This window comes from Stomoxys calcitrans, chromosome 3, assembly GCF_963082655.1.
Source record: "Stomoxys calcitrans chromosome 3, idStoCalc2.1, whole genome shotgun sequence".
Classification (NCBI taxonomy): Eukaryota; Metazoa; Arthropoda; class Insecta; order Diptera; family Muscidae; genus Stomoxys; species Stomoxys calcitrans.
Window position 1 is genome coordinate 115,094,570 of NC_081554.1, and position 13,833 is coordinate 115,108,402.

The following is a 13,833-nucleotide window of genomic DNA, read 5'->3' on the forward strand; positions in this document are numbered from 1 at the left end:
GCTATGACAGAATATTTGTCCCTTTAACTGAACCTAGAATAGCGTTCCAAGCGCCTTGATCTTCTGCGCTCCTACTAAAATCTCTGACACCAAGTTTCGAGGTATATCCCACCACTTGATCTGTCCATGGAGCTCTTAATAGTGCTGGAGCTTTTTCATCCATTCTGGCAACATGACCTAGCCAACACAACCATTGTATTTTGATGCGTTTAACTATGAACGTAGTTCATACGCCCCTATATTCTCCATTAATGCAAACTGGTCCATATATTTTACGAAGGATTTTTCTCTCAAACACTCCAAGCACTGCCTCATCTGCTTTCACAAGTACCCATGCTTCGGAGTCATACAACACATGTATATACCCATGTATTTTTTGTATGAACAAGAAGTTGTTTTTTTTTTTGTAAATCGCTGGAAAATGCTTTACAACTAAACGCACGCACGTGTTTTGCTGATTAAAATTAAATGTGTTGTTTTTTTACTTTCATATCTCTCAAATCGGCTGTACAAAGATATACACGGATACTGTAAGTATCCAACGCGTTGAGAGTATCAAGCATCCCTGCAGGACATAGGGAATAGGAATTTACCGGTTTTTTGTGACCAATGACTGGTTTCCGGACCATCCATATGACCGGCGATTTTAACATGGACATGTCGCCGGAAGTGGTCAATAATTTTGAACTGGTCCCTTTCCCGGTTTGAAATATTGGTCATTTCACCGGTTTAAAAAAAAAATCGGTCATTTGACTGGTTTGAAATATTGTTCACTTCACCGGTTTGGAAAAGTCTGTTATTCAATGGCTATTTTCCCCGCTAAAAAACCAACCACTTCACCGGTTTCAAAAATCAGTCATTTCGCCGGTTTAAAAAAACCTGTCAATTTCTTCGTCATTTTGGCGAACACATCATATCACCTGATCAAATATTAATTAAAAGTTAAAAACGCCTAAATTTAAAATATTTGATATTTGTTTAACAAATTAAATTAGAAATTAATTCATAACAAAAAAAGAAAGTAATTCATAACAAAAAAAAGACGAAATAACTTATAATTAATTAAAAAAGAAAAACATTTCAGAACTAAACAAATCTAATATTTTATAACTTACAACCGAAAATAAATTTTTTATTTTAAAGTATTTTTTTTCAAATTTTTAAATTCAGAAATTTATTGATCTACATGTGCCCAGCCGAACGGTGGTAAATGTATATTCGTCGATGTTTATTAAGGGTGATTAGAGGCCACCGTAGCGCAGAGGTTAGCATGTCCGCTTATGACGCTGAACGCCTGGGTTCGAATCCTGGCGAGACCATCAGAAAAAAAATTTCACCGGTGGTTTTCCCCTCCTAATGCTGGCGACATTTGTGAGGTACTATGCCATGTAAAACTTCTCTCCAAAAAGGTGTCGCACTGCGGCTCACCGTTCGGACTCGGCTATAAAAAGGAGGCCCCTTATCACTGAGCTTAAACTTGAATCGGAATGCACTCATTGATATGTGAGAAGTTTGGCCCTGCTCCTTAGTGGAATGTTCATGGGCAAAATTTGCATTTGCATTGATTAGAATATTGTGAAGCATTTGGAATATGTATGAGCTAGCACAATACAAATTGAGCCCAAATATATTTGTGGCACTTTGTCATTCTCTGGTACATATGCAGATCACATGACCCAAATATTTCTTAATTATTGTGTAGTTCATAGTTTTTTAATTATTACTTTGTTCTGAATTTCAATTGATATACTATGAATTGCAAATAAAATATCTGAATTGCAGATGGAATCTCTGAATAACAAATGGAATTTCCAAATTTCAATTGGTATTTTCTGAATTACACTTGAAAATGGCGTGGTATTTTGATAATTGTCGCCGATATTTTTTCCAAGTGAATTTACCGGAGATTTCACCATATCAAGCGTACGTGAGTTTAATGAATAGAATTTTTGTTCACCATTCTGAAATCAGAGTTCTACGAATAATCTGGTTCAGCCATTCGTTGACGCATTCCTATTTTCTTATTTTATTGTTGAATATTACTCTTCGTGACTAATGTCCCTATTGTGTTTTCTATCACTGTATACCCAAATCTGGTGCGACTTGGCTCGTTCAAGAACTTAACCTTACTTTACTTCAATTGGATATGACAGAACATTTGTTCCATTAGTCGAACGTAGAATAGCGTTCCAAGCGCCTCGATCTTCTGCGCTAATCCTAAAACTTAACCTACGTGTGGCAAAAATACGTATCTGTGCCAAATTTCAGCTTTATATCTTAATTTTTGAGAGCCGTTGCCTGATTACAACAGCACGGACAGACCAACAGACACACGGACATCGTTAAATCGTCTTGGAATTTTACGACGATTAAAATTCTTGATACTTTGTAGTGTCGGAAATGGATATTTTGATGTGTGGCAAACGGAATGACTAAATTAATAGACCATAAATCACCATAAAATTTTCAATTAAAAATTTAGTTGGAAATAAAAATGGATTCCAATAAAAAATTAATTGATTGAATCCGTTTACTAATTGTGAATATCAAATTTGTTTTCAATCAAAAATGAATTTTCAATAGGTGAATATTAATTTTTTAATTAAAATTTTCTTCTTTTTGATTTAAGGACATCAGCAGTTATGCCGAAGTTCAAACTGTTTTGCGCGAGGAAATCGTAAATCCATTGCGTAAAAATATGTTCGTTAGGGCTGATCGTGTTATGAAATTGCGACAGCTACTGGACAAGCTAAGTTCCGTCAGTGGTTTGACCAGCGAAGAGAAAGATCCTGAGGAATTTTTAAACTGTATACTAGCGCAAATACTAAGAGCCGAGCCGTTTTTGAAGGTATTAAAACTGCATGGATGTTTATAGCATTTTTATTTTAAGTGCCTTTTTGAAATTTTGTCATTTTAGTTAAATTCGGGCCAAGATGCTTACTACTACCAGCTGTTTGTTGAGAAAGATGATCGCCTGTCATTTCCTAGTGTGCAGCAACTATTTGAACAGAGTTTCTATACGTCAGACATCAAACTGAAGGAAGTTCCCTCGTGTCTTATTATACAAATGCCCAGATTTGGTAAAAACTACAAAATGTATCCACGTATATTACCATCGCAAGTTCTGGATGTCACCGATATAATTGAAGATTGTAAGTATTTACAGACTTCAATGAACACGTAAAAGATAATTTAAAGCTAAGTAAAGGTGTGATACAAATAGAGTGATCGAAAAGCCGGTAATTATAAAAAGTGGTTTTTACTGGTTTTAAAAAATCGCCGATTCTTAAAAACCTGTGGTCGGTAAATTTTAACAACAAAAAAAAAAAAAAAACATTAAAACCGATGGAACCAGTTTTTTTATTAAAATTAAATATGGGACTAAATTTAGCTAGAAAAAAGTTTATTGCAATGAAAACAACAAAAAGAGTACTTCAATTAAGTATCATTCTAATTCGTAAGCATTTTTGTACTATAATAAGAAAACAATTTGAAATCAGGATAAAATTCATACTTTTAGTAAGGCACATAAAAGGGGTTTTGGATATTGTTTAATTTCGATTAAGCCCCGTATTTATGGGGGACAATTGATTCTATTTTTTCCTTGGTTCTTATGAAATTTGAGGTTGAAGAAACACGATCTCACTATATCGACGTCAGGCTAATAGTTAGCAAAGCGTTGTAAAGTTTTCCAAGCTTATCAGTTATTTTCTGGCATTTGTCTTATATGTGAAAAATCGTCTAATAAGGAGTTTTGCCGGTTAGTGATTTTATTTTTTGGGTTTTGAAAAGTTTTTATTGTAATTGAAAGGTCTACAAATAAAGATTCGCTTACATTATACTCAGTATCACACTCTTCGCTTTGACTAAAATGATCTAAATTTACATCATGACTACAAATTAGTTGCAAATTCTTTTACTTCGGATTTACTAGCATATGTGAACATATTTTGTTGTATGGGATTCCCGACCAGAATTGAGGTATAATATCAAACAATTTAGTACATTTATTCTTCTCTTCTCTAGACGACCCATTTAGGTTTGGCACAATTTATTTGCAGTTGAATTATCAATTTTGATTAAATTTTTATATAAAAACTGATGCGTAGCTTCAGATTCTAAAAGCGTTGCGGAGTTTTTAGATTACTGATTGATAGTACTAGAGGATGTATTGTATTATATTTGAACTTTTCAGAGATTCAATTTCAACAGAAGTAAATGGATTTAATGGCAGGTCTAGTAGTGCGAGATTAACCGACTGATGTATTAGTAAAAATTTATCTATCATAATGGATAAAGAATTCCATCTATGTTTCACATCACTAAGTGCATTTCTTTATTGCTTATAAAATCCATAGAACTATCCACTAACAAACCATTATTCAAAGTGCCTTCATCATCGCTAGTGTCGGTGGAACTTTCGTCATTCTCGAAATCTCTTAAGCATTTTTTTTAATACATTACATCTGCGACACTTAAGATGTATGGCGTGATTATTACATAGCTGCGAAATTGGTGTAATGTTTCTCCCATACTTTTTGATGACGGAGGCACCGTCATGTGTATACGCAACAATATCATTTTCAAGATTTAGACCAAAGTCTTTCAACTTTTTTTCTACGATACATTTTATATTTATCCCAGAAGCGGCTTTCTTTGCTTCCTTCAAACCCAAGTTAAATGTTTCGAAAACACCATTATAATAAGCTCTTATTGAACTATTGACGTACTTAGTGTTCGAAATGTCGGTCCATTCATCAACTGTTGTAGAGAATCGCAACAATGCAATATACTCTTCCTATTTTTATACCCTCCACCATAGGATGGGGGTATACTAACTTAGTCATTCTGTTTGTAACTACTCGAAATATTCGTATATATATTCTTGATCGTCGTGACATTTTATTTCGATCTAGCCATGTCCGTCCGTCTGTCTCTCGAAAGCACGCTTACTTTCGAAGGAGTAAAGCTAGCCGCTTGAAATTTTGAACAAATACTTATTGGTGTAGGTCGGTTGGGATTGTAAATGGGCCATATCGGTCCATGTTTTGATATAGCTGCCCTATAAATCGATCTTGGGTCTTGACTTCTTGAGCCTCTAGAGGGCGCAATGCAATTGGAATGAAATTTTGCACGACGTGTTTTGCTATGACTTCCAACAATTGTGCTAAATTAGTTTCAAATCGGTAAATAACCTGATATAGCTGCCATATAAACCGATTTTGATTCTTGTTCGTTGTTAATATCGTTAGTATGAGACCAAATTGTGCTTTCACTTGCTGGCATTTTTAGTCCTTTACTAGCGAGGTAAGATGTATCTCAGTCTGTAAATAAAGTACCACATTGTACGTTTTAGTATCACAGTGAACGAATATCAAGAAAATCTTCTAATCGCTCAGTACATATATCCTGGATGTAACTGTATTCCAAATTTCAGAGCTGTAGCTCAATCCGTATCGAAGTTACCATATCGTAGGTTTTGGTACCAAAATGTGCGAATTTCACATTTCAGATCTGTAGCTCATTCTATAAATAAAGTACTAAATAGTATCAATTACAGCACTTCAGTACTTTTTATTCCACTCCTGGTACGATTTCACCATTTTATATTTGGTACAACTTATCGTATATTTGTCAAGACATCGATCATTTTTAACAATTTTTTTAATTTTACCTTTCTCCGTTCACTGTAAAAGTAAATAAGCTATTTCGTACTTTTTGGTACCAAAACGTATGATTTGTTAGAACTTACTTAGTCAGCCAACATATATTTCTTAATAGAATCTACATGTTAATTTTCCGAGCTCTAGTTCAATCCGTAACAAAAGTATGAAATGGTACCAAATACGGTACTAAACGTACGTTTCTTCCGTTTCCATTACTATTTTTCGTATTTTTTTCTATCTACCCCCTTTATTTCGCAACAACAATTATTTAAGTCAAATGTAGAAGTTCTAGCTCTGCAAAATTCACCTATTTCGTACAATTTTTGGTACTTTTTTGTTTCTTAATGTCCAAAAACTCCTTTGGCATCCCAATTCAGTTTGCCATAGTGTACCTAAGTTCCAAAATTCAAAGCTCTAGCTCATTTCAAACGTTATCATTTAATTTCAATTTATTGGTTCTATAACTAAGCCAAACAAGACTTGGTTACGAAAATATCAATAATTCATACGACTCCTCTAAAATAATAGCTATTTAAATATCTTTAAAAAGAGCTAAACAAAAAATTTTGGAAAATTAATTTCTGGATAAAACTACAAAAATACACTGAAAGCGATCAGTAAATTCATTATCTTATATATATTATTAAACGACCCACAGTGTTGCTAGATCTCAAAATCTTGTAAATAATTCCGGAACTTTTGAACGGTTAGAAATATGTACTTAACATAGTCAATGTTGAGGTGTTTTCTAATAAGTATGGGGCATAACTTTTGACTGGAGAATCGGATTTCAAAACATGATTATTGTAAATTTTGTAAGCAATCTGAATCTGTATACAAGATAAAAATCGGTTGATAAATGTCTTCGCAAATAAAAAAATACGAGGTCAGCCTACAAGATTATTTGAGTCCTCCGGAGGAATTTTTCACCAGAGGTTAGCAATTTGCTTTACAAACTTTATACATGCATTACCTTACATCTTTTATACATATATTATACAGTTTTGGAAAGGTATTTCCGAGGCCTATTACAATAAAAACAAATTGCGCGGAAAAATTCCGAACATGAAAAATATATTTGGGGCAAAATCGAAAAAAAAATTATAATTATTTTTTTTTTTTTGAAAAATTAAGTGAAGCTTTGATTATTTTCACAGTTTATAGATAGAATGGTGCTTTAACAAAAAAAGTATAAAAAGCGTTCCAACTGTCCAAAAAAAAAAAAATGTACAAACATTACTAAAATGAGCCTTTTCTGTAAACCAGCTGTTTCTCGCACGTTTATTGCTATAGGATGTAGAAATCTTTTGCAGTTTGTTACGAGGGTTGCCTTTCTTATTTCGGATTAGAGAACACAAAAACAAATATTAATCATCGAATATTCCCCATTATGATCTATACACTTTTGCATGCGTTTGAACCAATTGTCGAAGTACTTTTGCCACTCTGATTGAGGTATATTCAAAACTTGCATTCTGAACGCATCTTCAGGTGTCGAAAAACGTTGACCTCTCATTTTACTTTTTACATACGGGAATAAAAAGAAGTCATTCGGTGCCAAGTCAGGACTATACGGCGGATGACGCATCAAATCGATGTTTTGAGTGCTCAAAAATGCAGTTGTTTCGTATTTTTGAAGCATTTCGTTCAAATTGGATTTCTTTCGACCATCGAGCGATTGACAAATTGTGTGGGATCCAATGCGAACAAAATTTGTTGCCTGTCAAACGTTCATGCAATATAGAATGTATGCTGGTCCCACTAATGCCTAAGGTTGTCTCGATAGGTCACGTGACGATTTTGCAATATCAGTTGGCGCACAGCATCAATGATTTTTGGAACAACAACAGATTTTGGAAGACCTTCACAAAATTCATCTTGGAGTGAACTATGACCTCCGTTGAATTCACCATACCGTTGATAAACACTGGTCCTTGATGGAGCTTCATCGCCAAAAATAGAATTAAGTTCATCGATGCACCGTTGTTGAGTTAATCCACGTCGAAAGTTGTAAAAAATAATCGCACGAAAATGTTAACGATTTAATTCTATTTTTATACCCTCCACCGTAGGATACCCCCAACGTAGTATACCCCCCTAATTTCGTCATTATGTTTGTAACTACTGGAAATATTCGTCTGAGACCCCATAAAGTATATATATTCTTGATCTTCGCGACATTTTAAATCGATCTAGCCATGTCCGTCCGTCTGTTTGTCGAAAGCACGCTATCTTTCGAAGGAGTAAAGCTAGCCGCTTCAAATTTTGCACAAATACTTTTTATTAGTGTAGGTCGGTTGGGATTGTAAATGGGCCATATCGGTTAATGTTTTGATACAGCTGCCATATAAATCGATCTTGGGTCTTGACTTCTTGAGTCTCTAGAGGGCGCAATTCTTATCCGATTTGACTGAAATTTTGCACGTGGTGTTTTGATATCACTTAAAACAACTGCGCTATGAATGGTTTAAATCGGTCCATATTTTGATATAGCTGCCATATAAACCGATATTGGGTCTTGACTTCTTGAGCCTCTAGAGTGAGCAATTCTTATCCAATTGGAATGAAATCCAATCCAAATCAAATCGGTTCATAACCTGATATAACTGTCATATAAACAGATTTCGGGTCTTGACTTCTAGAGGGCGTGATTCTTATCCGATTTGAATGAATTTTTGCACGAAGTATTTTGTTATGATATCCAACAACTCTGCCAAGTATGGTTCAAATCGGTACATAACCTGATATAGCTGTGATGAAAACAGATCTGGGGACTTGACTTCTGGAGCTTCTAGAGGGCGCAATTCCTATCCGATTTGGCTGAAATTTTGCACGACATATTTTTTTTATTCTTACTTTCAACAACTGTGTCAAATAAGGTTCAAATCGGATCATATCCTGACATAGCGGCCATATAAACCTATCTGTGATTTTGACTTTTTGTTTTTTTGGTGAGATTTATCTTTTAGGTTACTATAAACAACACAAATAGCGCTCGTATGCCAAAACGTTCTGAGTACATATAACCTCAAAAATGTCAAGCTTTACGATAGAGCTGTCCGTTGGCAGATTGCAACACAAGGGTTGTCCAAACCCGAAATATAAAAGGCAACCCTCGTACTTCGATTTGACTTCTCGAGCCAATTGACTGAAATTTTGAACGGAGCGTTTTGTTATGACTTCCAACAACCGTGCCAAATACAGTCTATATCGGTCTAAAATGTGATATAGCTCCCATATAAAACTATCTCCCGATTTGATAATTCTTAACCGATTTTGCTGAAATTTTGCACGGCCTGTTTGATTATGACTTTCAACAACCGAGCCTAGTACGGTCCAAATCTGTCCATAATACGTTATAGCTCCCACCTAAACCTTGAGCCCCTGGAAGCCGTAATTGTTATACGATTTGGCTGCAATTTTGCACACAGTGGATTATTTTGATTTCTAACATCCATGGTAGGTATTGTCCAAAAGAGAAATGGATAAAAGGGAAATGAAAAAACTTAACTCTATTTATGTTAAAATAACTACAACCCGGAAAGGCAATTTACGATCCAGATATCGAGTAAAAATGGTCCAGAGCGCCTTAAAGGCTATACAAAAATATGACCCGATATTTTAAAGCATTGAACCAGAGAATAACAGTATAATGTGAAGGATGCAATAGAATTTAAAAATATTATTAATAATAAACCGATTACCGACGACGGGATATTTATTTCATTTGACGTAGTTTCCTTATTCCCGATCATACCAGTTAACAAGGCCATTATCATAAAAAAGAGTGATTTAAAAAATAAGAACACATAAAATTCAGAAAAATGCATGAAATATTTACTTGAATCGATAGTACGGTCCATATGATTTAATGTTTGAATATTATTTCATGCCAATGTTGAACGTGACTGCGCCTCAAATGGTCCATCCGCCTAGTCTGATTTTGGCGAATAAATGCTTCAATTTTGTCTTCCAATGTGTCAATTGAAGCGGGCTTGTCTTTATAGACATGAGCTTTAACATAGCCCCACAAAAAATGTCTAAAGGCGCACCATTTAGGCGTCCAATTGACAGGTCCCGAACGTGAAATAAAATATTCACGGAACTCGCCTCTCAATAAGTCCATTGTTACGCGTGCTATGTGGCATGTGGCACCGTCTTGTTGAAACCACATGTCATGCAAGTCCAAACTCTTACATTTTGGGCAAAACAAAGTTGAATATAATTTCACGGCAGCGCTCACCATTCATAGTTACGTCCAGTTATGGCCCAATGATGCCACCAGCCCATAAACCGCACCAAACTGTGACTTTTTCTGGATGCATTGGTAGCTCTTAAAATGCTTCTGGCTGATCTTCACTCCAAAAACGATAATACTGCTTATTTACGTACCCATTGAGACAAAAATGAGTTTCGTCGTTAAAATGGATAAAGCGCGCGATGAACTTTCTAACAGAGCACACATTTTGATAATAAAAATCAATAATTTGCAAGCGATTCATGGTTAAATTATAGACCAAACAGAAGATGTTTGACATTAAAACAAAACTCGGTGCGTGAGCTGTTTAAACCAAAAGACAATAGCTAAAAATCACCCTTTACAAAAAAAATGTATCAATTTAACAAATGCACAGAAATTCTAAGACATGTTTATACAAATTTTATCATTCTGCATAAAAGATTAACGGTATTTTAAGTATAATGACAAGGTGTTTGAACAACGCAAGGGAACGCCCATGGGATCTCCGGCATCGCCGACCATTGCAAACATTGCTATGATGGTTTTACTGGATTCTGTGATACAAAACAATAGAAAATAGCAGAAATTCCTGACGAAGTGCGTGGAAGATTTGTTTTGTATTTTGAAACGAACCTAAGTGGAAAATGCATTGACCGTATTAAATTTGTCAGGCAGCTACAATTCACGCTGGAACAAGAAGTGGACAACAAACTACTTCAAGGAATGGAAGTGGGCGATTGGCCTTCGTGATACACCATTCCGTGCAATATAGACCCATCTCGCCTGCGCCTGGCGCTAGTGAGTGGACTCCTACATGGAGTGCAACGTGTACAAACCGCCGGTTGGTAGATGTGTCCCAATTAATGGCCAGTCTTACAACCCCGACAAAAGTGGGTTACTATCTGGCCATAATCGCCTGGTTCTAGGAGACTTTAATGCGCATCACATTTTATGACATTTTCCCCTAGGTAACGACCAGCGGGGCATGGCTTTGGCAGAGCAGATTGAAGGCTGCACGTTTTGCTCGGTAAATAAGGATGACCCCACTAGTATTACTAGGAGGTGCAGCAGCTCGCCAGACATTTCCATTGCATCTCCTTAGTGTCGCATCCTGGCAAGCCGTCATCTCTTTAGGGTCAGACCACCCCCACCATAATTCTCACCATCGACCGACCACCCGACTTCATAACCTCTGAGCGCCGGACGTTAAACAATCAGAAGAAGGTCGATTGGGCTGGCTTCAGAGAGTACACCAACCACCGCTTCAGTGAAATGCCACCCCCCTCTCATGTGCTAGTTGCCGAGGAGTATTCGTGGTCTCCGAGTCGATGAATAGCCATCACAATTTACCATGTCCGTAGTTACGAATGTCTTCCGTGGCGCCAAATCGTCCAAGGCGTTGGGCCCCGATGGAGTCTCTACACTGATGTTGAATAATCTGGATTCACCAGGAGTTGAGTACCTTACTACTGTCCTCAGCCTGTCTTTGAACACTCTTATAGGTTCCGATGTCTGGAAAATGGGCAGAGTGATCCCGCTACTGAAGCCTGCAAAGGACCCGAGTTTAGAGGAGTCGTACAGACCGATCTCCCTTCCTTCACCAGTAGAAAAGACGCTTGAGCCATTACTCCTCCCGAGCCTTGTAGGAGAATTTCCATTGGCCGAGCATCAACACAAATTTCGAAGACAGCATAGCACAACAGCTGCTTTGCATACCATCACCGGACATATTTGCCGTGGCTTCAATCAGCCCAGGCCATGTGATAGGACCATCCTCGTGGACCTATCGAAGGCATTCGACACGTTCAGCCATGTCAATCTTTTTGAGGACATCGCTAATACGTCCCTCCAGCCAGATCTGAAACACTGAGTCGCGAACTATCTGTGTGGTCGCCAGTCATTTGTTGAGTTTAGGGAGTTCCCCAAGGCGGTGTGATATCTCCGGCATTGTTTAACCTCCATTCCACCCTCTCCAGACGGCATAGAGATCGTACCATATGCGGATGATGGACGATCATGGCATAAGGCCCCGAACCATTGTTGACATCTGCGGTGGGTTGAACGTCTACCTCAACGACCTTGCCTTATATTTCGCTGCAAGAAATCTTCCACCTCCATCAGGAGACAAAGATCCTACCAGTGCGAAGACAACTACATGCTGGCTATGCAATACCATTTGAGCTGTTATGGCAGAGACCGTCCAAATCATCGTCTTGTGGATAGATATTATTCACCGCCCAGAAGCCTTAGGGTAGATCTAGAGCGTGAAGTTCAGCGCTACAAAAGAGAATCACTGGGAAATTCAAAAATTTTTAACAAAGAAAAAAAAGCAATTGGATGTCCGATGGAGCAGAAGACAGCGCACTGTACGAGGATTGAACATAGGTTAGGCGTGCGGATACTATCCGCCCATGCCACTGTGGACATACACCTAAGCCAGTAATCGGATTGGCATGCCTCACCCTTACGTTGGTTCATGTCTGGTAATGTGTCCTCACCTTAGTACCAGTGTCTGTTGGCCGCGAAAGTCTGGCAATGACATAGGAAATGCTTCAACGTCTCATGTTCTCTGGCACAAATTTTGTATAACGGTTTCTTCCATGGCCTTCAACATACGTGTGCAATATGGTCTGAATCGATGTATAGCTTGATGTAGCTCCCATATAAGCCCGATTCTTGAGCCCCGAATCGGACTATAACTTGATATAGCTCCTCCTCCTCCAACGTCCTTATTAATTATTCTTTGTTTGTCTATAAAGAGATACTGCGCAAAGAACTCGACAGATGCGAACCAATGGTGGAGGGTATATAAGATTCGGCCCGGCCGAACTTAGCACTTGTTTATTTTTTCTTGCTCCCGTCCACGTCCTTCTTTCCGTCCTTTCTTGGGAAATGCGTACATCACACTGCGCTTTTGTACGTCACGATAATGGTTTGTATGGCTTTCAGCTGTTACCTGGGTGTGTCGCTGACCCCTTTTTGTCTGCGGCACATGCGCGTCACGGGAATGGTTGGCATGCTTTTCAACTGTTACCTGTGTGTGTGTGTGTTGCTGACGCCTTTTTGTCTGCGGCACATGCGCGTCACGGGAATGGTTGGCATGTTTTGCAGCTGTTACCTGTGTGTGTTGCTGACGCCTTTTTGCTTAAGTGCTTAACTGCATAGAGGAAAGTGTAAAAGGCGGATTTTGCCTTTTAAATAAGAATTTGTGTCCGTAATAAACAATTAAAGTTTCCTAAGGGCATTTTGTTTAGAGTTTCTAACATGGATATATTTATTTATCATATACACAAAGTGAAGGCAATCAAATGTTCTTGTATTATGATATTCCAAGTTTTTAATCATGTGATTATTGTATGACTGACAAACAACGTGTTTAAAAATCACCTTTATATTATATTGCATTAAAGCTATGTTTGGTATTACTGAGAAGAATTGATTTAATCATCTCTGTTACAAAATCTATTTAAACAAATTTTAAGTTAAAACTTGTAACTTAATTAATAATTAAATTTATACTCAAATTTGAGAAATTCGTAAAGTATTTTGAACGAATATTTATTCAAATTGAGGAATATAGGTTTATAGGAGGCGTTGAACACAACATAATAACATGTTTATATTGGGTAAATAAAAACGTTGATTGCTAAAGGATTATTTAAGTTGTTGAGAAGAAACTTTGTTAAGTAAAATGACTTCCCACACCCAAGTTAATGAACTATTTGCCACTAATTACAGATGAGTAAAACTTACTACAGATGTGCACTTTTTCCTTGTTGTAATCAAAATTTAACCAAATTAGATTAAAAATTTGCTAACTTATTTGGAATAAGTTTTTTACTTTTTTTTAAGCGCCCCATTTTTCTGAGTGCACTTTAACCTGTAAGTTTGTGTGAAAATTGAATGCTATTTGTTAGTAAAATTATT

The 13,833-nt window shown here is 36.9% G+C and overlaps 1 protein-coding gene across 4 annotated transcripts in view; it reads left to right on the forward strand.

Moving 5' to 3' along the window:
* LOC106081148 (ubiquitin carboxyl-terminal hydrolase CYLD) overlaps nucleotides 1–13,833 on the forward strand; it is a 107,851-nt gene that overhangs the window by 88,859 nt on the left and 5,159 nt on the right. For all 4 annotated transcript variants that reach the window (XM_013242923.2, XM_013242924.2, XM_059364517.1 and 1 more), the window contains 2 exons: nucleotides 2,630–2,848; nucleotides 2,918–3,152. In XM_013242923.2, the coding sequence (XP_013098377.1) occupies nucleotides 2,630–2,848; nucleotides 2,918–3,152 (454 nt within the window). The remainder of the gene's footprint in view (nucleotides 1–2,629; nucleotides 2,849–2,917; nucleotides 3,153–13,833) is intronic.